Consider the following 25377-nt stretch of genomic DNA (forward strand, 5'->3'; position numbering starts at 1 on the left):
GAGTCGGTATCGACTCGATGGCAGCTAACAACAACAAAATTTGGTGGCGATGTTCCGTTTTGTTTTTGTTTTTTGCTGCGTCAGAGCCCCTAAAATGGCCGCTGACAAGAAAGCCCGAAAACAAGCATCCACACGCTGCTGGCGCCTCCGCCTTCCAGAGGCGGGAGGGGTGGGGCGGAGTCTGGAGCGGGGACCGCCCCCAGGCTGAGTGAGGCGGGGCTCGCTTCCTGAAGAGGGTGGAGACTCGTTCGGGCCTTGCCCCACCCCCACTCTGTGCTCCCCGGAAGAGGTCCCAGCCGACCTCCCTATAGGGGGCGGGGTGGGGCCGGAGACGCAGCTCAGGCCGGCTTCCAACCGTTAACCGGAGAAGGAACGGTCCTCCGGGTGAGAAGCGGAACCTAGTTAAAAACGGAACTTCCGTTCACGGAGGGCGTAGCCTGGAAAGTCCCCCCCACTTTTCTCTTCCGGCGCGTCAGGCGGTGGGTGTGGCCTGGGAAGTCCCTACCGAGCACGCTCCCTTTGTCTTAGGTGATGGGCGTGACCTGAAAAATTCATACTTAGTGACACTAACTCACGGCGACCGTAAGAACAACAGGGCCACACTGTCTGGTCGTGCCCTACCCTCAGAGTTGTTACGCTTGAACCCATTATTGCTAATACTGTGTTAATCCATCTTCCTCCTAATCGCTGGTTTCCAACCACGGTCAGTATTTTCATTCTCATCTCCAGGGGACTGATCCCTCGCGACAAAAGTGAGACAAGTCGCGCCATCCTTCCTTCAAAGCAGCACATTGTACGTCTTCCAATATAGGGTTTTTGTGTGTCTGTTTTTGGTAGTCCTTGGTATATTCAATGTTCTTTTCCAAGTCCATGATTCAAAGGTATCCTTCAGTTCTCAGAAGAAAGACCTGGTGATCCAATTGCGTGTAGTCAGGCATTGAAAGCTCTGTGGAGCACAGTGGTACTCAAATCCACCTGTGGGGGCCACGAGTAGGCGTTTCCTACGGCAATGGTTTTACGTATTTAAACTACTGTGTTTATCCCTATAGGAGAACAAAGAGACAGCGCTCAGCAGACTGAACAAGTAAGCTTGTCTTGCTGTCTCCTGCCCCCCTCCTGATTGCCATCCCTAACTACCATGTGATCTAGGGGTCCAGCACCTTTGGTCACCTCCACAACAGGAAGTGGGGGCCACCAGTGGGTAATTAAAGTGCAGAATTCCACTCCCCAAGAAAGTGCCCGTCCGAAGAGAAGTGTGCTGGTTTCATTTGTAGCGTTCCCAGTGCACACTTTTTAACACGCTTCATTCTAGACAATGTAAATGTGGGGAAAAGGAACAAAAGATACATAACACACGATTCCACCACACAATCATATTTTTCTAGAGACGACACTGCCAAGGCTGACACTCGCTACTTACTGAGCTTTCTCCAAAACCATCTTTGATTAACCAGCAGGAGGATAGGAGAAACCTAAGTACTTTTGGATAGACAGAAATATACACATGCACAACGGTCTAAAATACACTATACTACTTAAAATTAAAAACAAAAACAAATTGTGTTTTGGGCAAAGGTTTACACAGCAGTTTAGGTTTCCAGTCAATTTCTACACAAAATGTTGAATGATGATGGTTACATTCTTCACAACTGGTGATAATTCTCAATATTTCCATTCTTGTCTTGTTTCCATTACTCTAAGTTTCCCTGACTCTTTGCATTCTGATGTTTGTTTTAAAGTAATTGTTGACCTTTTGGTCACATGTTTTGTTTTTTAAAGGGGTGATGTTATTTTGTGAGACCAACTGTTATTTAGTTACAAGGTACCTCAAGGACTAGATTCGGGTCAAAGTTTAGAGAGTATCTGAGGGCGATGCTCTCAGGGTTTAGAGAGTATCAGAGGGTGATGCTCTAGTCTCAAGTATTTGTGTATGTGAAGACTTGAGGTTCCAATTCCCCCACATCCTGGTCAACATGGTTATTTTCTGTTTTTTTTTGTTTTTGCTTTTGTCTTAGTCACCCTAGTATGAGTCTAATGGTATCTCTTTGTAGTTTTGATTTTCATCTCTCTGGTGTGGCACTGTAGAATAAGCACTGGACTGTGAACCAAAAGGTCAGCAGTTCAAATCCACCAGTCGCTTCTCAGAAACCCTATACAGGGTCGCTATGAGTTGGAATCGACTTGAAGGCATTTAACAACAATAAGGAGCTCTGGTAGCGTAGTGGTTACGAATCGGGCTGCGAACCTTAAGGTCAGTGGTTTGAAACTACCAGCCGCTCCGCTGGAGAAAGATGAGGCTTTCTACTCCTGTAAAGATTTACACCCTCGGAAACCCTGTACAGGGTCGCTATGGGTCGGAACCAACTCGACGGCACTTAACAACAACAACAAAGTAGTCTGAAAGAGCCCTGGTTGTATAGTGGTTACAAATAGAGCTGTGAACTGCAAGGTCAGCAGTTAGAAATCACCAGCTGCTCTGTGGGAGAAAGATCAGACTTTCTGCTGCCATGAAGATTTGCAGCCTCAGAAACCCTGTACAGGGTCACTAGGAGTTGGAACTGACTCGGTGGTACACCACCACCAATGTAGTCCCGGTGTGGTACTGTAGGATGACCACTGGACTGCTGACAAGGCTGAAGGTTCAAATCCACCAGCCATGTCTCAGAAGCCCTATACAGGATCACTGTGAGTAGGAAGTGATGCAACAGCACTTAGCAATCATGGGAAGTGACCCTGAGTATCTTCTTGTGTGTTTAGGGACCATTTGAATGTCCTCTTTAGCAACATGTCTAGTCAAGTCTTTTTTGCCCATCTTATAATTGGGTTGTCTTTTTCTTATCAAAGATATATATATATATATAGGTTATTAGATTTTTGTCAGGTATATACTTTCCAAAGTTATTCTCCCAATTGGTACCTTGTCTTTTGACTTTGTATTTGAGGAACAATTTTTTTTTTTTTTAATTTTTAGGAGGTCTCAGTTACATCTTTGTCTTTCGCTGTTTGTGCTTTTGCTATGCTACTAGTTACAAGCGAGGTCTGACAGCTCTGCCCCTGGTTGTTCCCCTAAGAATTGCATGGTGTTAGCTTGATTATTAAGAGCCTTAAACCATTTTGAATTTGTTTCTGTGTCTGGTGTGAGACAAGTTCCTTACATGTGGCAGTCCAGTTTTCCCAGCACCATTTCCTTTTATCCTTTGGAAGAATTTAAACAGTATTAGTGTTCCCTCTTATCTAAATGCTCAGTGTAACTCCTCAGTGAAGCCATATGGTTCAGAACATTTTTGTTGTCCTTAGGGAGTTTCTGATAATTGACTCATTCTCCTCACTGTGAGGGGTCTGTCGATACATTGTTTCCTCTTGAGTTTGGGTAAGTCTTGTCCATTTCACCCAGGTTAAGGCAGTGTGTTGCCACCGGTGTTAATACCATTGTTACCATTCTCCTCATTTCTGGTGAGTCCCTGGGAATGTACCCTGTCCTTTTCTACTTGGGTAGTTTTCCTGGTTTCTCTTTGCTTTGTCAGTATAGTTAAAGGTTTGTGAGTTTTCTTGATCTTTTCAGAGAATCAACTTCTGGTTTCATTGATGCTATTGTTTTGTTTTTATTTCTGCTGTGATCTTTGTTGTTTCCTTTCCTTTTCCTAGGTTTAGGCTTGGTTTGCTCTTCTTTTGCTAGTTCCTGGAGCTGCATACTGCTTCTGTGGTAGGTAGGCATGTATGTGACATTACTGTGTGAGTTCCCTCAGTCGATTTGGTAGGTTGTGCTGTCATCTTCATATGAGGGAGACATTTGTGATCTTTTTTGACCCATTGGTTTAATGTTGTAAAGTGCCCTTGAGTCAGTTTTGACTCATAGCGACCCTGTATAGGGTTTCTAAGAAGCAGCTGGTGGGTTTGACCGCTGACCTTTAGGTTCAAACTGACTTTGCAGTCCTCTGCTTATCCTACAGCACCACCTCAGAACTCCTTTGGTTTAATAATGTGGAGTTGCAGGATAATGCACTGGACCACAAGGTTGGCAGTTCAAACTCACCAGTTGATCCTCAAAAATCCTACACTGGGTCACTGGGTTGGAACCAACTCAACAAACCGGAACAGGTTTCTCACTGTTACTGATTTATAGTGTCACTCTTTTGTCAGAGAAAATACTCTAAATGACTTCAGTCTTTTTTCTCGACTGGATTTGTGACCGAAAATGTGGTTTATCCTGGAGCAGAGTATTATTTTAGGGGTGAAGTGTTTTTAGATAATCTGTTAAATCTAGTTGGTACATAATCATTCAAGTCTGCAGTGTCCTTGTTGATCTTTCTAGGTGTTCGAACATTGAAAGTAGTGTAATGAAGTCTCATAACTATTGTTGTGTTGGCACATGCTGTAGAGCCGGTTCTGACTCATGGAACCCTGTATAGGGTATCCAGGGAGGGGCTGCTGGGTTTGAACCACTGACCTTGCAGTTGGCAGTCCTTCTCCTACAGCGCCCCTAATTACTGTATACTACATATTTTTCCCATTCTAGCAGTTTGTTTCATACACTTGGGTTCCCCAATGTTGTGTGTATATTCCTCCAGGAGGCTTCAGAAAGTTTGTGGGGAAAATTCACTGACATTCCATCTTTCCAGAAGGAGTCCAGCAGCAGAGTCAGTGGTGATGGGGGAGAGAGCTGAACAACACTGCTCTCTAGGCTGAGAGTCAGCAGTGGGGAGGCTGATGTCAAGAAGGCCAAAGGCAGAGGGAGCCGCCGAGAGGAGTCCTGCCCTGAGGAAAGGAGAGATGCACTGTCTTCCAGGGAGCCTTCCATACCTTGCCCACATGCCTCCTGCTCCTAACCCTGGTGCACTGCCAAGATGGCCTGGAATTACGTGTCCCTGTTACCAGTGGATCAGCAAGCCTGGCAGAGAAGCAGAGCCTACCGTGGGGAGGAGAGCTGGTGCCAAACAGCAAAAAGTTGAGCTGATTACGAGTCTCATTATCCCCCTGAAATGACAGCTTCTGGAGTGCCCTCAGGTTTTACAAGTATTGTTCAAGAAAAACATCATTCCAGATATAAAAAACAGGAGCAGTGACAAATGCGCATCCTTCCTAGAGCTCCTGAGACTGAAGGAAAGGCACCAGTTGAGTGCCTACAACCTGCCCTCCCGTGATGAGGCATCATTGCCTTGCAATCAGGGCCCAGACAGCCAGTGAGAAAAACAAGGCTGCCTGTTTCCATAGACTTACAGCCTCGGAAACCCCAGAGGGCAGTTCATCTGTCCTAGAGTTGGCAGTGGGTTTCCTCTGGTTACGTGCACTGATTAGGATCAGCACTGGACTGTGAACCACAAGGTTGGCAGCTCAAACCCTATCCAGGATCACTGAGTGGGAACCAACTCCACCTCACTTAACAGTCATTGCTGCCGACATTAGACACACCTGTTGAGTGTTGTCACACGGAGGCATGGTTTCACATCACCCCATGGATCTCATGATAGCCTGCCTGCTGATTTCAACACCTCCCTAAACACCATCCTTCATATACAGATGATGATGCTTGCATGGGGAGGACAGGGCTCACGTCCATCTGCCAGGCGTGTTTCTGAAGACACTGAGGACACTTGGGTTTGCTGTGGCCCTAATCTGACTTCTGATTTTTCTCCACTTTCTTCTCTGGTCCAGGGAACAGAGCTTCTGAGGACACTAACTTGGCCCTCCCACTTCGTTGTTCCCTATGAAATCTGTTGAGTCTACTCTTGGGTTTGCTTTTGAATTCCAGACAAGGTCTGAAATGCCCACTGAGTGTGAGGAAAATCCAAGAAGACATCATCTGAGGGCCACGTTTTGTGTTCCGTCCTTCTGGATGAACACGGGGTTCTGGGAGAGGTTACTCATCACTAGGACTTGGTTCCATGCTCTTCCTGGGGTGACTCTCACAACTGATGTCTGGAAAGCTCGGGACTGCACTTTTCTGTATGACCAATGGAGTGTCTGCACTGTAGGAAACACGATGTATGGAAGCGTCATGATTCATTTACCTGAAACCCTAGGACAAGCGCATCTCCCGTCCACAGCACAGGTCAGTGGTTTCTGGGCCTCGGGAGCAGGTGAGCGGGCCGGGGGGACGTAAACGGTGCGGATCCTGTGGCAGTGACAGTATGGGCTCAGGGGTTCCTTTATTGTTGGCAATTGATACCTCCGGGAAGCTGACTATAGAAAACCATGCCAGATGGCTCAGCCTTTGAAAGGAGACATATGGAGTGACTAGGGGACCACAAGACCACAAGAGGGAGCATCTTCCAGGCCTCAGTAGCATCCCACGTTCCTGCAGACACAGGCTGTCACCAGCCAGGAGAGTACTCCGCCTTCCCTGAGAAAGACCCTCTTAACCAGCCAGGCCAGAGACCCTGAGACAGAAGAATGGGGTCCTGTCACCTGGAGAACGAGGACACATTAGGATGGGGTCCTACCAGTCCTCCTGAGGAGGTTCCTGTGGCTCGTTGTGTGGTCAGACTGGGCCCAGCTACCCTAATGTGCCTGGGGCAGTGGGCACCAGGAGACCTGGCTTTCTTGTCTGGCGGTCGAGGTACCCCAGGTTGAGGTCCTCAAGGACAGCCAGGGTGCTCAGGATGCTGTGAAGCCTCACACCCCAATGCGCCCCTCCCTCCATTTCCACCAGAACGAAGACCCGTCATGTCCAGGGAGTCATGTGTCCAGTCTGGGGACCCACCCTGCGTGCTAGTTCCTGTCGGCTCCCCGACTGGGCACAGCAGCTCGGAGCCAGGCCCTCTTCTGTCAAGAGATGCGCCCAGTCAGGGTGATGGAGCCCTTCTTCATCGCACGGTAGGCCTGTACCACCCGCTCTCTCTCTTCCCCCAGGATCCGCTGCCGGGCCAGCGAAGCGCTCAGAGGCTGGGACCCTGGGCCAGGGCCCATGAGCATCTTCAACATCAGTGACTTCTTGCCAGGCTGAAGGAGAGAGAGGTGAGAGATTCGGGGCCTTGGTGAGGACAAATGTGCACGCCATCTGTCCACAGGCCCTACAGCAATGACACCCCAATGAGGTGGCAGTCACCTATCACCCTCCACGGCCCCCGTGCTTACCTGTCCCTTGCCCTCGCTCTTCTTGGGCCTGGCAGTTAGCTCTGGGGGCTGCAGGGCAACCTCCCCAAACTTCACCGTGTCTAGGGACCAGATAGTGCATATAAGTACAGGGGTACTCAGGATGTGGATGGACCCACTGGTCCATCTAGTGCCTATGGGAGAAAGGTGTGGGCAGCACAGGGCTTCACCCAGGGCACCAGCCCCCAGGACCGGGAGCCCCTACCTCGGAGTAGCTCCTGCTCCAGTCTGTCTGCTGCCTTGTCCGCCTTCATCTGTCGGGCTTTATCCAGCCGCCGCTTCTGGAACCTGGGCAAGAGACCCCACAGCATTCACACATGCTCACTGCGCCAACTCCGGGTACAGCCAGGAGTGGAGTGAGGGCCCATTCTAGCCAGCTGCCACCACATCCACTCCCCACCACAGCCGCCATCAGGAACGTACTGATGCCTGCAGGCCCTGTCTACCGTCCACACCTGGGGCTTTCTGGGGGGCACTAAGCAACGCTGGTGACAATGTTTGGTTGTTACAAAGAGGGTTGTGGAGAGGCATCTGGTCCTGTGTTGCTAAGCACTGGACAGAGGACAGGACAGCCCATAGTACAATGATCGCCACTGTGTCCACAGTACCGCTGCTGAAAAACCTGCTCTGAACCAGCCTGCAAGTGCCGCCCTTTGTGTGACTTGGGAACCTTCAGGTCTCCTGACAGTCTGGGGAACCCAGGGGCGCTCCAGGCTTTGGGCTCTATCCGGAATCAATTTCCTGAGGCGCAGTGACAACTTCATCAGGAATTCAGGCTCAGAAAGACTACAAAGCTGGAGGTGACCCAGGACCGTGACAGTACTTAGAGTCAAACAGTGGGTTCTATAAGCTGGGGCTGTTTCCCCTGAACCTCTGGGCAAAGCTTGGGCTGGCTGGTCCCCAACGTTGCAGGAAGCCCATTTTCTGAGACTAAGCCGTGGCTCCCAAGGTGACAGTTCTTCCTGGAGGCTGTGGGGGTGCCAGGCAGCGTCCTCTGAGTGTGGAACAGCAGCCTTAGGAAGTTTCCAGGAAGGCATTTGAGCCCCGAGACCATCCTAGGCAACAACTACTGTCACCTCCATGGGTCAGAAACCAATGCTGGGGTGCAGAGACAGTGGGGAGCCCGTGTAGACGTCACAGCCAAAATCAAAGTCAAACTTCCTCCATACCAGGAAACCGACCTACAGTGCAGGGCTAAGTGGGGGAGAAGGAGGCTTCTCACATAGCAACTCCCTAGGGGTGACCAAGGGCCTTGGTGGTCAGCAGGCCCTTCTGGGGCAGGGACTGAGTCTCATCTTGCTACTTCTCACAGCTCCTGGCTGCTTCCCCAATACAATGCTGGGGCAGAGAGAGCTCTCCATGGTTTCCAGTCTTGACCCCATGTTAAGAAGCTTGCTGTGTGCGCAGATGAACACACACACGCATGTGCGCACATACCACCTCCCCTTCACATACACTCTCTGACTGAGCAGGACTAAAACTTCGGTCCAAGTCCATCATGCCCAGAGTCCCAGAGTTGTGGGTGGGGTGCAGGGGAGGGGTTGTCACTGCAGAAGATAGTAAAGGGCACCCTCAGACTCCTTGCCCCACTTACGCCTTCTTGCGCTCTGACTTCTCCCTCGGTTTCTCAGGGGCCTCCTGAACTTCGGGCTGTCTGGTGGCCTGGTTCTTGCTAAGGAAGAGGACATGCTGGGTCTCCTGCTCCATGCGCTGGATATAGGCCCTGTCTGACTCCCACTTCTTCCGCTTGAACTTGGGGACAGCGATGTCTGGCTCCACCCCTTTGGCCTCCTTCTCCAGCGTCTTTCTGAAGGCCACCTGGGCTGAGGGCAAAGGGAGAATTCAGAGACAGCAATGATAACAAGGCAGGCTACCCACTCCCATATCCCGTCTCAGGACCAAGCAAGCCCTGGTCTAAGCAGCCTGCACTTTCCATGAGCAGAAGGCTCCCTGGCCTGCACTGGAATCTCTCAAAGTACATCAGAACTGGCCGCACCTGCTTAAAACCTCCTCGGGGTGTCCACTATTTCTAGAGGAACAATCAACACTCATAGCTCGGTGTGCTACTTTCCCAACTGAATCTGGAATCACACTGGAATCATCTGTTGCCCATCACCTGGGGGTCCTTCACACCCAGCACCCTTGGACCACTGGATCTTTGCCTGATACTCCATCAAACACTTGGGTAACGAAGTGGATCTGAGTGGACCAAGCTTTGCAGCCACTCCTGCATGCTACCTTCTTTCTTCCGCTTCTTGTTACTTAGGGGGGTTTTCATCTGCTGGCGGCTCCGCATGATCTCACGCAGCCGGAAAGGGATCTCCTGCTCATCCTGGTTCTTGGGCTTGCAATTCACTTTCTTCTTTTCTTTGCTGGGGAGGAGGACGTGGGTGAGATGGGTCAGAGCAGGCTGTCTGCTCCTGAACTGGTTTCTCATAGGACCGCCCCCACCCCATAAATAAATCCCAACGCTATGGAGTCGATTCCAACTCCCAGTGACTCTATCTAGGGTGTCTGAGACTGTAAAGCTTTACAAGAACAGACGGCCTCCTAGGTCTCATGGGAACAGCTGGTGGGTTTGAACCGCTCACCTTGCTGTTAGTAAGGTGAAAGAGTCCCCTACAACGCCTCGGGACCGCATTCAAATGCGCATTTGGACGTGGCCGATTGAAGAATGGTGACTCCCTCTTCCACTCTACCCAACTACCCCGCCCTAGGGTCCTGGGCTCGGACAGAAGGGGCGACCTGGGGATGCGTGTATGAGGCAGAGCTCTCTGGGGGTCAGGCGCGAGGCGGGGACAGCTGCTGAAGGCACCCACCTGCGGTGCCCCGGACACGGATCCGGACGCTGTTTCCCCCCCGGCTTCTGCTGCTGCCGACGCCGTCCCTGTGGCCGCCCGGAGCCCCCGAACCCCGACGCACGGTGTTCAGGACGCGCCATCAAACACGCCGATCTCCCTTGGCGAAGCCACTTCCGCCCTTCCATGTGGTCCCGCCTATAACCCCACTTCCGCTTCCTGTGCTTAGCCCCAAGATCATTGGAGCAGCGCGGCGCCCTGCCCGATCGGGATTGGCCGGGAGTCCAATTCTCTCGGTGGGCTGGGGCCTGCGAGCGATGCTGCTGCGGAGCTTGACCGCGGGCGGCCGAGTGATGGTCGCCACAACTCGCCGCTCGGCAAGTATCGGGCGGGGTCTCGAGGCACGACCGGAGCAGAGTCCGAGGCAGGGGTTTCGGCGCGGCCCACCCGGGCTCAGGGAACTCAAGTGGCCAGAGTCCGGAGCTCGGCGCGGTCGAGTCCTGACCTCGAGGCCGGGAGGCCTCCGGGCACCTGTCTTTCCCAACACGCTCTTCGGGTTCCGGAGCGCTTCCCGATCTTGAAGCTCCTGGTGTAGGGGTCTTGGACAAGGGCCCCTAAAGGTCCCTTTAGTGGAGGAAGTACCGGTCTCCTTCGGGCAGGGACTAGGGGGTCGCAGAGCTGTCTCCCAGTGCTGGAGACCCGCCCCAACTCTGAGGGGTGTACTCACCACCCTGGACAGAGACAGCTCTCCGGTAGGGACAACTTAGGTTTACTGAGCACGTTTGATTACCCAAGAAGCACCTATGAGCGCCTACTGTGTGCGAGCCCTGCTCGGCGCTGTGAACTAGAAGCTTCTGGCAGGAGGAGCCAAACAGACTGGAATGAGGGCCCAGGAGCTGGGGGCTGCGGCCCATCCTGGTTGGAGAGGAAGCCCACTCGCCCCCCCATGCACTCACAGTAACCTAGACTTTGCTTTGTTGTTAAGTGCCTGTATCGGGTTTCATAGGAGCGGCAGGTGAGCTTGAACCACCACCCTGGCCGTTCCTATGGAACTTGCAGTCCAGCGCATTAACCCGCAGCAGCACCACACCTAGACTTTACAGAGGGGAAAACAGCCTGAACTCGGTGCCATGGCGTCAGTTTCCATTCTTAGTGACCTTAGAGGATGGAGTCGAACTACCAGAAAGGGTGTCCAAGTTTGTAAACCTTTAGGGAAGTTATTGACCCATCCTTCTGTGTGGAGAGTGGCTGGTTTGCTGTGGTGTGGTGCTGGTGGTTCAAATTCACCAGCCGTTCCTCGGAAAGCCTAGAGTCGAACCCGACTCTACAGCACTTACCCCGCCACCACCACATTTTAGTTAGCATCACGGCGTTAGCATTTTACCCACTGGGCCTCTGGTCTTAGAGATGGGCTGTGGAGTCGCTTCTGACTCATAGCAACCCTGTATAGGGTTTCCCAGGCTACAGGGGCAGAAAGCCTCATCTTTCGCCTGCGGAACGACTGGTAGTTTCGAACTGCTGACAGTGAGATTAGCAGCCTGACTTGTAACCACTATGCTCGCAGTACTCCTTATTGGGCCGCTAGGGGTCTATAAGTTTAATACCAAACCCCAACCCCCTGACTTACAGAAACCCTGTAGGCCAGAGTACAATGGCTGCTCTGTGTCTCTGCACCCTTAGGGGACACAGCGCCTCTCCAGCCTGCACTGGTGCCGAGGGCTCCCGAGAAGTGGCAACGACAACCTTCTCAGGCACTTGGCTGCGGTCTGGGTCTGCGATGGCCGGCGAGCATTTGGAAAGGATTACAAGGAAGAGGGTCCCCAGGCAGGTGCAGATGGCAGCATGCAACCCGAGTCTTCCCTGCCCAGTGGGGGCCCTGCAGAGTCCCCGTACCCCCCACCACCTGAGCTCCTGCCCCCCACAAACTGCTGCATGAGCGGCTGCCCTAACTGTGTGTGGGTGGCGTATGCTGAGGCTCTGCTCCAGCACTACCAGGATGGCGGGGAGCGGGCTCTGTCCGCCCTGGAGATGCACGTGACTGACGAGACCCTCAAGGCCTTCATCCGGATGGAGATACAGCTGAGCATGCGCCGTGGCGGCTGAGCCGGTGGACCCACCCCACGGAGACCCGGCCTGGCAGCTGGAGGATATGTTGACGAGCTGGAAATAAATGCATGCTGTGTGCGTGCGGTTAACCGGACAGTTTTGTGCTGGTTTCTGGGCCATCAGGCCAGCCAGATCAGCCTGATTACTGAGGGCCTATTTCCACAAGGAGCTCTGGTAGTGTAGTGGTTACTAATCGGGCTGCGAACCGCAAGGGCAGCAGTTTGAAACTACCAGCTGTTCCACGGGAGAAAGATGAGGCTTTCTGCTCTTGTCAAGATTTACAGCCTCGGAAAGCCTGTACAGGTCGCTATGAGTCGGAAGCGACTCCACGGCACTTACCCACCACTACCACTTCCACAACAACCAGGAAGGGACAGTCAGGCCCACTTCCTTTACAGACAGCCCCCAACCCCACCTCTGAGGTCAGTTCTGGTCACCTTTAGCTGCAGGAGCAAAGTGGCTGTTAGCAAAACCTTGACAGTGTGACCATCGCCTAGCCTCGGGCCGCCCAGCCGCACCCGTTCACCACTAGGGAGGGTCCTGCGCATGGAAATCCAAAGCTTCCTGCTTCTTTGGTGAAAAGGTGAAAATCACCTATCTCGAACATCAGTTTGGAGTATTTGTAGTTCTATCTAGGGAGTCCTAGTGTGGCTGGCGCTGGACTGCAAAAGCTGCTTTGAACTGCATGGTTGGCAGTTCAAGCTCACCAGCTGCTCCTCAGAAACCCTATACAGGGTGGCTTTGGGTAGGAATCTTAATATCTACTTCCACATGCCTGTTCGTAGTCCTGGTGTGGCGCTGTGGGTTAATGTACCAGACTGTAAAACCGTTTGAACTGCAAGGTCAGTGGTTCAAGCTCACCAGCTGCTCCTCGGAAACCCTATACAGGGTCGCTCTGGGTCGGCACCGACTCAACGGCCCTTCACAACAATGGCTGTTCAGCTGCTCTAGTTGTCTCTCCAACTGTAGCTAAACAAAGGCTTGGAATCAGGTACTGTAATCTCTTCCCTCTTACGTTTCTTGTTTCAAAGTTGCTTTGGCCATTTAGTGACCTTCTGTGTGTCCCTATAAATATTTGTTATCGTTATGTGCCGAGTCGGTTCCGACCCATAGTAACCCTGTATAAGGTTTCCAAGGAGTGGCTGGTGAGCTTGAACTGTCAGCCTTGCAGCTCAAACCAAGTTTGCAGTCCAGCACATTAACTCACAGCACTGCACTGGACTTCCTATAAATATTGTTAAGTGCTGTCGAGTCAGTTCCAACCCATAGCGACCCTGTATAGGGTTTCTAAGTTGACACATATTTTGGAACGGACACAATTCAATTGATGACAGATGTTACATAAGAACATTGTCATGGTTACTTAAATGCTTTATGTGTTGTTGGACTCAGAGACCTTATGCACAAGAGAACAAAACAATGTCCTGTCCTTTGCCAGTCTCAAAATCGTTGCTACGCTTCAGCCCTTTGCTACTGCCACTGTGCCAATCCATCTCGTTGGGGGTCTTCCTCTTTTTCTGACCCTCCACTTTACCAAGTATGATGTTCTTCTCCAGGGACTGGTCCCTCCTGATAGGTCTGAAGTATGAGACGTGAAGTCTAGTCAGCTTGTCTTCCAAGGAGCACTCTGTCCTTCTGGCAGTCCCCGGTACTTTTAATATTCTCCAACACCATCATTCAAAGGCATCAATTCTTCTGCAGTTTTTTCCTAATTCATTGTCCAACTTTCACATGCATGTGAAGCTAAGGTATGGTTTGGGTCAGGCACACCTTAGTCCTCAAACTGACCTCTTTGCTCTTGAACACTTTCTTGCGCAGCAGATTTGCCTGACACGATACATCATTTGATTTCTTGACTGCTGTCTCCATGAGTGTTGATGGTCGGTTTGAGCAAAATGAAGTCTTTGACAATGTCAATCTCTCCGTTTATATGGATGTTATTTATTGGTCCACTGGTGGATTTTTGTTTCCTTTACATTGAAGTGCAACTCATACTGAAGGGTGTGGTCTTTGATCTTCATCAGTATTTTAAGTCCACTTTGCTTTTAGCAAGCAAGGTTGTACCATCTTCATATCACAGGTTAATGAGTCTTCCTCCAATCCTGATACCATGTTCTTCTCCATATAATGCAATTTCTCAGATTAATTGCTCAGAGTACCGATTGAGTAAATATGTACAGATTGAATAAGTATGGTGAACGAATACAACCTTTCCTGATTTTAACCCAGTCAGTGTCCCTAGTTCTATTCAAACCACTGCCTCTTGGTCTATGTATACAATCTTTCTGAGTGAAATTAGGTGTTCTGGAATATTTATTCTCTGCAGTGTTGTCCATAGCTTATAATAACCCACACAATCAAAAAACTTTGTGTAGTTAATAAAGCACAGGTAAAAATCTGTTTATGTAGTTGGTTAAAATGTGTGTCTGATTTTTAAATGAAATAGTTTTTGATCCTGTAAACCTCATCAGTGAAATTATGTGGGCCTGAAGCTTTCCTTGTAGGATGTTTTTAAAACTTCAAATTTTAAGTTAAGATTTAGGGTAAGACTGACTATTTCTTCTTAAAGTGACCTGTGATAGTTTGTGTTTTTCAAATAACTGGTCCATTTCACGTCACTTCTTGAATTTATTGGCATGAAGTTACACACTGTATTTCGTTGGAAACCACCGAGTGAGTGTCTGTGGGCTCTGTAGTGATGCGGTCTCTCATCCCAGGTCTTTCCTCTTTGACCTGATCAATGCTGATGGCCTGAAACTATCCACCAAACCGGAGCATGAGAGGAAGTGTCCAAGACAACAATGGACACATCACCTCATACTGTGGCAGTATGTGGGTTTTAGGGTTTTAGAGTTCTACTGGAACGTGTGGGGTTGAGTGGGATGTAAGGACTGAGTGAATGGAACAATTGACATGAAAACAAAAAACCAAAAAACCAACCTATCTGAAAGGGAAAGAAAGCCCTTGCAGCTGGGACAGGGCTCGCCAGGTCACATGGTCACAGTAGTGTGGACACTACACCGAGTTACAACAGCATGGAGGAGGTGGACACACATTGTCGTCCACTGTCCAGCTCGGCGCCCTCGCGTCCCATGGAATAGCACTGGGGCAGCTTGCTGAGCGCAGTGAGGTGAAGCTCAGCTGTGAGAGAGGGCTGGACCCAGGTTTGCTGTACCCTACCAGGCTGGTGGCACAACGGATCTTTTAACCTCAGTATTCAATATGCTTAGTATGTGTGGGGTAAAATCATTGATCTGTTTGTAAAAACAATGAAAATTAAAACTCTCTAAGGCACAGGGGCACTTGAGCCTTTCGTGTTACGTGTCCTTTCGTGTTACGTGTCCTTTCGTGTAGCGTGTCCTTTCATGTTGTGTGTGCTTGTTTGACATCACTAGAGTCAGCAGTGTCCTTCTGCAGAGGTGCTAATGAACTGGCCTCATCACCTTCCTAGGCCCTCCTTCCCTTCTGTGAGCCCCTCAGAACTGGCACTGGGCATCTGCCTCTGGTTTCTGACTGATACCACGCCGCCACCTGCCATCAGTCTGGAGTTTGGGAGTCCAGCTTTCCGCCCTGCTGGGTCCAAGATGTGTTCCTGTTCCCACAGGGAAGGAGACGGCAGACCTCCAGGGAGTGACCCAAGGATGGGGGCACGATAAGCCACCCAGTGGCCTGTCCTCTCCCAGTCCCGGAGAGGGTCTCTCCAGGACCATCACTCCAAGGCCAGGTGTCTGTAATGTGGGTGCCTCAGTTGACCTGTCATTGAAACTCAGCACAGAACTGTCTTCTCACATGGATCATTGTGCTCCAACAAGAACCCACCCTGAAGCCTGGCAGTGACTCCTCACCCCACCCCTGACTCAGGGACCCCTCACGTCACCCCACGTGGCTTCAGTGGCTGGCTCTGTGGGTGTCCCGGAGCCAGCGCAGCACCCCTGCCAAGCCAGTGCCTTCCCGGGCGCTGATCTCCGCCGTGGTGATGCTCTGCTTGGCACAGGCAATGATGTCTGGGAGCCTCATTAACGACTTCATCTCCTCCACGGTCATGTAACAGGGCAGGTCGCTGGGATGAAAGACACACCTGTCAGATGGCAGCTTCCCCAGACCTACCTAGAACCCCAGCCAGACCCAGTCCCTACAGAGCCGTTGGAGGCTCTGCCCTAGGGCGCCCTGCCTCCCTCGGCTCACAGACCCTCCCTCACGTTTTATTGAAGAGTATCAGGACCGAGGCTTCTGCAAGTTGCTCTGCGGAAAGGAGACCCAGGAGGTGCGCACAGGATGCAGAGAGCTGTGTGGGGTTGGACGCGTCCAGCACGAACTGGAGGAGGAAGACGGTGAGGTGAGGTCAGGAACAGCCACAGGGGGGATCCTTTGGACCCAGAGCTTCCTCCAGAGAAACAACACTCCTAACCAAGGGCTCTGGGGACAGGGAGTAGGGTCGTGTGGGGTGACTTGGTGACCTTCGTCTGTCTCCCCTCCACTCGTGTGGCCATCATTTCTCCAAGGAAGAGTCTGAAACGTGGGGCCCCGGCCTTACCAGGATGGGACCAAGCAGAGGGATGCAGACGTCACACATGAACATACAGATCGGGGGGGTGAGGGGTGGGAAGTGGGGGGGAGGATAGAGGGGCTGGGGCAGCTGTCTGCAGACTACCAACGCTGCCCTGGGGCCAGGCTCCAGCCCAGGGGAGACCAGGCTTTAATCTGAGAAGGAGGCGACTTCCCCACGGCCCCATCTTCCTGCATAGCATGGTCATCAAAGAACCCACACCTGTCCTGAGCAAAGCCAGGCCCTGGGCTAGCAGGGTGGAACATCCCGGGGTTAGGACACACCAGGAGAGCGCGGCAGTTTCCGTAGTAACTGGGCCAGATGGGACCCATGCACCCCCCCAGCTCCCTGATGGTGAGTTGTCTGTTGACCATGATGTCGGTGAGGTCAGTGCCCACCTGTGGGAAAAGCAGAGACAGTGAGGAGGAGCCAAGATGGCCACTCTGTGAGTCACACCACTGCGGGACAGCAGTGGTGTGACTTGAGCGCCACCCCAGGACTCCAGAGGAGTAGCTTATGTCTGATTAAATTCTAGAAGAGGATACAAAAAAAAGGACAGCAAGAATTTTTTTAAGTTTTGCTGAGAGAAAACGTCCAGACAAGTAGTTAAATAAAAGCTATATAGTCCTAGTGTGGCACTGTGGGTTAACGTGCCAGACTGCAAAGCTGTTTGAACTGCAAGGTCAGTGGTTCAAGCTCACCAGCTGTTCCTTGGAAACCCTATATAGGGTTGCTATGGGTCAGAACTGACTTGATGGCACTTTAACAACAATATAGGATAGAGCCCAAAAGAAAATCACTAAGACGCACCATAATCAAACTTTCCAAAACCAAAGACAATTTGGAAAGCAGCTTGGGCAAAACTAAATCTTATAAGCAAGGGGACAATAAGCCAGTTCTGATTCCTTGGCAAAAATTCCGTAGGCAACAGGATGCCAAACTCTGAAGGAAACCAGCGCCGACTGTGCTAGGTAAGGTTGGGTGTTAGCCTGGCCAGACTCTGATCCTCAGTGGTCTAGCAGTTAGGAGGTAGGTAGCCCCCACTATGAAATCTCACACAATGAGATCTGCTACAAGCCTTCAATCAATTGAAAGAAAGATTCCTCAGGGGTGTGGCCTGCTTCGAACATACTGGACACACAGGCCACGCTTGCTGCTCTTTGGTACACCTGGGTCCTGTATTGGGCTCTTCACTGACGTCCAGTCCTCTGGACTCGAGTCATTTATAGGGTCAGAGCTCTTGTTGACTGGTGGCGGGGTCGGGTCCATATGAGGAAGGATCCCACTACACTGACGTTTTTATTGTAAATCTTTCTCCTAGAGCTCTACAGCCTTTTTTTTTTTTTTAAACAAGAGTGACTGTTCATTCAGAAGAAAGAAAAGAATCCGATGGTCTAGGCACTGCTGGACCCTGGCTCTGAAGGGACACTAATTCCAGGAGACCCAAATCACTGCTGTGGTCCAGCAACCAGGAGTGGGGGCGTATGGAGGTCCAGGTATGAGTCTTAGCTCAGATGGGTCTCTCAGTGGGCACAGTGCTTCCGGATTCCCTAGTTCCGGAATGCATAATTGTAATCGACGGACTCAGCACCTGATAGACCCCTTATATTAGGTCTCTGACATACTGACCAAAGGCTTCGACGGCAGGAAGCCAAATGAGGAAGCCGTTAGAATGGCCTCTACTGCATTCCTGGAGGGACTGCAATCTTCTGTGACATCCCAATTTATCTTGCTTATTTAAGCAACGACAAAACACCCCACAAAAAAAGAGAAGAGAAATATTTAAATGGAAAACCACACGAGGTTCATGGACAGGAAGACTTACCAGTGTGAAAATGTCAGTATTACCCCAAGCCGTCTATAGACATTAGGCCCTCTCGACTCAGATTTAAGGTATGGTTAACACTGTGGCTTCTAGCTGGTGTCTTTGATTGTCGCACAATGATTGGGTTGTTGTTAGGTGCCACAGAGTCGGTGTAACTCTTACCAACCCTGGATAGGCTTTCCGAGCAGTGGCTGGTAGGGTTGAATCATAAGATCTGTTCTGACTCTTTAGTGGAGTACTTATCTCACAGTGCTCACCAGGACTCCAAGAAGTGGGTGGTTGTTGTTGTCATGTGCCGTGGAGTTGGTCCCAACTCATAGTGACCCTGCACAGGGGTTTCCGAGGCTGTAAATCTTCACAGGAGCAAAAAGCCTCATCTTTCTCCGCAGAACAGCTGGTAGTTTTGAACTGCTGACCTAAGGTTAGCAGCCCGATTCATAACTACTACGCTACCAGAGCTCAAGTGCTATGGCCTACCAAGGGGCCTGGACAATTTGCTACTAATGCAAATAAGGTGTATGGAAGCTGTACTGGTTAGGGTTGTACGTCAACTTGACTGGGCCAGGTCTGACGGGTTTCTAATTATGTATTTGGGCAGTTATGTAACAATATTATCCTCTGTGTTGTGAGACGCCTTCATGCCTGCGTCCATTGTTGACTAAGACAGGATTAGGTGTGACGTATCTGGGTCACTGCTTTAGAGTGCGGCTCAAGTCACCACCCTTGCACCATCTGCTCAAAGAAGGGGTGTTTCCTCGAGGGTCTGTTCTGTACCTAATATATATGAATGTTCTGGCTATTTTCCTTCTGTTGCTCTGAATCCTGCACCTGGCATCATCTGACCTCAAGTTCTTAGTATTAGAAGTAGCAGCCTGTTGTCTAACCTGATTCGCCATATTACAAAACCTTGTGAGGCAGCAGCCCGAGAGCAGATGTGACAATTTGTATTCGTCACCCTGTGTAACCACGTGAGTCAAGAGAAGTCTCCAGACTAACACCTGACATGCAGATTTGGGACTTTCCACAACCAAGTGAATCATTTCCTTGATGGTTAGTGAATTCTGTGAGTCCTTGAAGCGAATGCATTACAGACCCCAACGACAGGGAAAGGACTGAGGGCAGGAGCAGTGGTTGATGTCAGAGGCGCTGGAGTGGTACAGCCCTTTGGAAAAGTTGGACATCTGAACCTTAGCTTTGTGCTGATCCTTGTAAAAGAAATTATTTATATAAAATTCCTTAAATAGAAAAACTCAGCTCCAACTTTATATGGAAAGGACCAACAACTATAGCATTATTGGAGAATAAAGTAGGAGGCTTTAAACTTCCAAATCTCAGAATCTACTATCCAGCCACAAGGAGCTCTGGTAGCGTAGTGGTTATGAGTCGGGCTGCTAACTTCAAAATCAGCACTGCAAAATTACCAGCCATTCCGTGGGAGAAACATGAGGCTTTCTGCTCCCATAAATATTTACAGCCCCAGAAACCCTATGCAGGGTCGCTAAGTCGGAACCCACTCTGTGGCTCACCACTATCCAACCACAGTAAAAAAAACAGCCTGCCATTGGAACCACAGACCCAGAGACATACACTGAAGACAATCAGAGACTCAAAGCAATTAGTCCAAAGAAATCACAGCCTCCAGCTTGAGACCAGAGCTAATGGGTGCCAGGCTACAGCAGCTAAATACTGCTCTGTGCACAGGCTCCTGGTTAGGAAGACTTAACAATGTGAAAATGTTAGTAGGTCCTGGTTAGAGTGGGAGAAAACTGTAGAACAAAATTCAAATTCATAAAACAGACCAGACGTACTGGTCTGATTCGAGACTGGAAGAACCCTGGAGAATATGGTCCTCAGTTCTTTCTAACCTGGGATGGAGCTACTCCCTGGGGTCACCTTGCAATCACACAGTAAACTGTGAGGAACAGGCTTCTGAGAACCATCAACTGTTAGGGTTCACTTTGCCCAAAAGCAAAGCTGAGACAGGCGGGTGGGGCAGGGAAATGGAGGCATGCGGGGATTCAGGATTTGCAACCAGTGTTAGAAAACAATCTGTGAATGAATGATGGAATGGGAAACCAGTTTGCTGTGTAAACATCCACCTGGTGGTGGTGATGTGCCGTGGAGTCAGTTCTGACTCATAGAGACCCTGTACAGGGTTTCCGAGGCTGTAAATCTTTACAGGAACAGAAAGCCTCATCTTTCTCCTGCGGAACAGCCGGTAGTTTCGAACTGCTGACCTTAAGGTTCGCAGCCCGATTAGTAAGCACTACGCCACCTAGCACACAACAAATTCTTAAAAAAGAAAAAGCAGAATCCCGGTGGACCAGGACCCGAACCGCCTGCTCTTAGGGGACTAATCCTGAGAAGAGTCGTGCACGGACAATGCTCATGGGGCGGGGGGCGTAGGTAGCCGCTGGAGGGCGCGCTCCCAGACACCCACTCGTCCCCAGAGTCAGGGGTCCTCCCAGAACGACATGCACGTGCCGGCAGCGGCACCTACCGTGGGCCGCGTCGGGGGAGGGTCCCCCAGGTCGCCCGTCCCATCGTGGACGCTCAGCTGTACGTGAGGTCAAGGAACAGAATGGAGCCGAGCGGAAAGACCCCGCGCCCCAAATCGCACCCCCACCCGCGGCCGGTGCGGAAGGATATTCTTCAGGCGTTTGATCAGCAACGTCTTACCGACGCCCGTGGCGCCCAACAGAAGACACATCGCGACGCCCCTCTGCCCTCCCAGCACCCGTAGTTCGGCACCCTGGAAACACGGGGCCCATCCTCCGCCTCGCTCTCTTTGGACAGGCCCTCTCGAGTCAGATCCAATCAACGTACAGTATTTGGGTGAGCTCGAAAAGGCCCCTCCTCCTCACCACGCCTGACCCTTCCGGATGACTGCGCGTGCGCACCCGTCAAGGACTGTGCTGGTTGTCTGGCATTGTCTGTCAGTTTCTTTGGGAGTTGTAGAGCTGGTCCTCCCGGGCTGTCCAGCGCTGTCACACGTCTTAGGAAGGACAGCGGGTGTTTATGTACACATCTTCCCTTCAGTGACAATACACTGTGACAATGCACTGCTGTTCCCTCGTGGTCAGCCCGGAACGCCCTCCACCCTCCTGGTCCACTGGGAGCCAGCACCCATGCCCACCAATTAAGGTGACTCCCATCACCTGCAACCATACACGTACACACACCAAGGGTAGCACTCTGCCCCTACGTCCACTAGGGGCGGATCCCCATGTTCCTGCAGCACGAGGGATGAATGAAGAATGAGGCCCATGAAGTGACTGTGGCCAGTCCACACAGACCTAGAGGGTCCTTTCCTGCCCAGAGGGTGGCTCTTCTGCTATTCTGGGCCCTTCCCCTCTGGCTCTGCTTTGGACCTTGGATGGAAGTTTTCCTCTTCTCCCTGTCACCCCATCCTCAGTGGGGCAGGGAAGACCCTGAAAACCTCATCCTCTTGGGTCAAGGAGAAGCCTCATAATCAGCTTAAGCTCCAAGCAGGATTACTCCCGGCCCAGTGCCCTGTGGCCCTGAGACCTTCCAGAGCGCTCAGTGAGTAGTGACTGCCCTGAAGGCTTTCCCTGGTCACTTACCCAGGTGGGAGTGGGCGGAAGGGGCAGACAAGGGGCCACCTGCACAAAGTGGGTTCAGGGGAGACTGGGGTCTGTGGAGGTCTGTCCTGTTCTTCCCTTGGAGAGGCTGCCCCAAGCAGCCAGCTCCCCGGCCGGCATCAGTGCTAGTCTGGAAGCCTGGGTTTCTGCTCGCGTGTGGGGCCAGCCCAGGACAGCCTGGGCAGTGAGTTCATTATTGTCTGATGGTTAGGACTCCATCAGGGCTGGAGCTGCCCCACCAGCTTGTGGCCACTGGGCTGGATCATAAGTTGGTCAGGTTTTGCCTTTGTGGGGTGAGGAGTGGGTGCTTCAAGGTCAGAACAACCATCTGCCTTGAACCGTGGGTGCTCTGATTTCCAAGCCCTGGCTTCTCCAGCTTGTTCAGGTCCTCAGGGATGGAAGACAACATGGCCAGGGCCCCTCCCTCCCCCCCCAGCCTTCCTCCCAAGAATGGACCATCTGTCATTGCTTCCATTTTCCTTAGCAAGCAGCTGCCACAGGGGCAGGAGAGGGGACCGCAGAGGTGATCTCTAGAGCACCAGGTGCCGGGGGCTGTTTGTGCTTAGCCTAGAATCTTCTGTATCAAGTCGTGTCTGGATGCTCCGGGTATATGAGGAGTCTCCCTCCAGTGCTAATAGGCTTAGGAGAAGCTGAGCTGCTTTGGGCCCCTGGGGAGAGGAGGACAAGTCATCTGTGCAGGCATAGGGCCATGGAGCTTGAGTGGGTGGGGAGCATACTGGGGCCAAGTGGTAATGGCAGGCTGGCCCTTAGTGAGACTGTTGTCCCTTCAGGCTGAGGGAGGGCAGGGCCTGGACCTAGTGTCCGGTTCAGTCCCACCTCATTCTCCCAGTAGTCTCGAGGTGGGTCAGGAGGGAAAGTAGATGGTACCTTCTACCTGCTCTGTCCCCAGCCCTGCGTGAGGGAATTTGGAAACACAGGCTTACCTCTCCTCACCATGAACTTGGAGCCACCAAAGACTGAGGTCTGGTCAGCCACCGGGGTGATGGGGGGACCTGTCACCCCCAGGAAAGGGCCCCCCAAATTCAAGCAGAGGCAAACCAGACAGTTCAAGAGCAAGCCCCCCAAGAAAGGCATCCAAGGGTAAGCATAGCTGGGGAAAGGGTGGGGCAGGGTCAACCACCGGGAGGCCAATGGGGGCGGGGTAGGTGGCCTCCCTGTGTAACCTAGGGGGACAGGGAAGGGCTGAGGTGGCCTTGTCGTGGTATATCCCATTCCCTACGATGGGGGCCAGAGGAGATGTATACACACATACACCAGAGCACATTCACTCACAGACACACACACACACTGATGTGTATACACACACACACTAGAACACATTCACTCACACACATACAGATGTACACACACACACACCCGAGTGTGCACACACACACAAGCTCTCATGTACCTCTGTGCCCACCTGTAGTCTTCCCCAGACCCCTGCAGTGTGTTTCTTTCCTTTTCCTCTGCACTTCAAATCAGTACACACACACACACACACACACACACACACACACATACTTTTACTTCTCCTCCTCGCATATACCTAATCAGAACCTATACTTTCCCATGGTGCCCCAGGGGATTCTCAGGGTTCCCACGGGGATCTTGTCTAAATGTAGATTGGGACTGAATAAAAGGGTGGACTCCATGAACTGGTTCATGCCCTGCTCAAGGAGGACTCTGGCCCTGGTCTCCTGGGTCAGGGCTGAGCACTGTGTCCCTGCAGGTTTGGTGACGACATCCCCGGCATGGAAGGCCTGGGGACAGGTATGATGCCATGCTCCCTGCCACCCTACCTCTCCGTGTCTGCCCCCATCCAAGTCCCACAGCCTGTAGGTCCAGTCCAGGGTTCACCCAGAGCCGGGCAGTGGGGGAGGGGCCTGAGAGAACAGGGAGCCCTCAATGCCCTTCTTCTTGCCAGCAGGGTCGTCCTTTTCAGAAGCTTAGAGGGTGGGCCCTAGCCCAAGACTTAGCTCTCACCTTCAGCAAATTGTGGGTCCCCACTTGGGCTGCAGACAGCTGGGCCTTGAGGGTGGAGGGCCCCTCGTCTGTGGTCCCCTACTGACTTCCAGCCTATCACTGTCATCTGCAGATATCACGGTCATCTGCCCATGGGAGGCCTTCAGCCACCTGGAGTTGCATGAGCTGGCTCAGTACGGCATCATCTAGTCCTGCCCCTGGTCTGCAGAGGAGGGCACACCTTATACCCCAGCCTCTACTGTAGTGGAACAGGGGGACAGCTTCCAGGACCCCACTGGGTCAGCATGCTCAGATGAAGGACTGGCAGGAGCCTGGGGTGTCAGCGAGAGAGCCCGGATCCTCCTCCACCTGTCCCCAGTGTGAAGGAGTCCTTCCAACATGGTCCCTGGGGCTGCATTCATTCTGAAATAAAATTAGCCGTGCTCCCTGGTCTGGGGCGTGTTTGTGAGCAGAACAGAGTCTCAGGAGAGCCACTGGCATGGACAGGATGCCAGGGGCTGGGCGCTGGGGCTGGAGGAGCTGGCCAGTGAGAAGGAAGGCAGCCTCTCAGCTCGTAAGAGCTCCCTGGGCTTCCCCCATGACACTTGGGACCCCATAATCAGACCCAGCACCCACCTAAATAACTCCCCAAGGGTTAGTCCGGGATCACTGGCATTAGGATAAGGTCCAATGGGAGTCGGGGGCAGAGAAGGCCTCATTGAAGGTGGCCCTGAGATGATGACTGGGCAGGGCCAGTAGGGGAACTGTCCACAGGCTCTGTACCTGGTGACCACATGTAACCAATGTTGTAGTGTCCACGGACAAAATGCCGAGAAGTGGGTGGCTGGAAATGACAGAGCTGTCAGAGGAAGGGGGGCTGGGAATCAGAACTTAGGGTGTCAGCAGAGCCCTACTCTTTTCGAAGGCTCTCGGGAGTCTCTGTCTGGTGGATCCGGCAAGGCTTGTGACAGCATCACTGGGGTCTGTCTCCCCTCTCCCTCTCTCTGTGTCTCCTCCTCTTATAAGGATGTCCATCTTTGGAGCAGGGCCCACCCTTGTCCAGAAAGACCTCCTCTTAACTAACGAATGGTACAAACAAGGTCAAATCCACAGGTACAGGGAAGAGGAGGTTAGGATTTCACATTTAAACCCCACACGCTCATCAGCAAGAAGTGGCTTTGCACACTGTGGTTTATTCAGAGACAGCAACGGAGCAAGACCCAATGGTAGAAGGCAGTGGGGTCAGAGTGGGGGCTCCCTGGAATTCCACAGGTGTGTACAAGGGGAGAATTCATCACACTGAATTTCTAAGATGGGGACAATGTACTGTCTCAATGTTACACACACACATACCCCGTAAAAGCACCCTAGCCCCAAGAGGCTGCCTCACACTGTACACCACAATGAACCAAAAAGGAAAGGGAGCTCTGGCAAGGGGAGGTG

General features: G+C 51.8%; 4 protein-coding genes across 4 annotated transcripts; 2 read left to right on the top strand and 2 right to left on the bottom strand.

Annotated features, from left to right (window-relative positions):
• Positions 1 to 357: 357 nt before the first annotated feature.
• CCDC137 (coiled-coil domain containing 137) lies at positions 358 to 10033 on the bottom strand. The gene is made up of 8 exons (XM_006869632.1): positions 9912 to 10033; positions 9331 to 9464; positions 8687 to 8915; positions 7298 to 7380; positions 7075 to 7154; positions 6803 to 6939; positions 3330 to 3379; positions 358 to 398 (listed from the first exon to the last, which is right to left on the bottom strand). Exons 1-8 carry the CDS (start codon positions 10031 to 10033, stop codon positions 358 to 360), a joined length of 876 nt encoding a protein of 291 aa, XP_006869694.1.
• Positions 10034 to 11444: 1411 nt separating this feature from the next.
• Positions 11445 to 11993, top strand: OXLD1 (oxidoreductase-like domain containing 1). Its single transcript, XM_006869633.1, has 2 exons — positions 11445 to 11453; positions 11571 to 11993. Exons 1-2 carry the CDS (start codon positions 11445 to 11447, stop codon positions 11991 to 11993), a joined length of 432 nt encoding a protein of 143 aa, XP_006869695.1.
• Positions 11994 to 15877: 3884 nt separating this feature from the next.
• Positions 15878 to 21113, bottom strand: LOC102812319 (ADP-ribosylation factor-like protein 16-like). Its single transcript, XM_006869507.1, has 5 exons — positions 21017 to 21113; positions 20868 to 20926; positions 16827 to 16940; positions 16196 to 16311; positions 15878 to 16056 (listed from the first exon to the last, which is right to left on the bottom strand). Exons 1-5 carry the CDS (start codon positions 21075 to 21077, stop codon positions 15885 to 15887), a joined length of 522 nt encoding a protein of 173 aa, XP_006869569.1. The 5' UTR covers positions 21078 to 21113; the 3' UTR covers positions 15878 to 15884.
• Positions 21114 to 22912: 1799 nt separating this feature from the next.
• PDE6G (phosphodiesterase 6G, cGMP-specific, rod, gamma) lies at positions 22913 to 24144 on the top strand. Its single transcript, XM_006869508.1, has 3 exons — positions 22913 to 23070; positions 23702 to 23742; positions 24068 to 24144. The coding sequence occupies exons 1-3, from the start codon at positions 22925 to 22927 to the stop codon at positions 24142 to 24144; spliced, it is 264 nt and encodes an 87-aa protein (XP_006869570.1). The 5' UTR covers positions 22913 to 22924.
• The last annotated feature ends 1233 nt before the right edge of the window (positions 24145 to 25377 follow it).

Source organism: Chrysochloris asiatica, unplaced genomic scaffold (genome assembly GCF_000296735.1).
Source record: "Chrysochloris asiatica unplaced genomic scaffold, ChrAsi1.0 scaffold00132, whole genome shotgun sequence".
NCBI classification, from domain to species: domain Eukaryota; kingdom Metazoa; phylum Chordata; class Mammalia; order Afrosoricida; family Chrysochloridae; genus Chrysochloris; species Chrysochloris asiatica.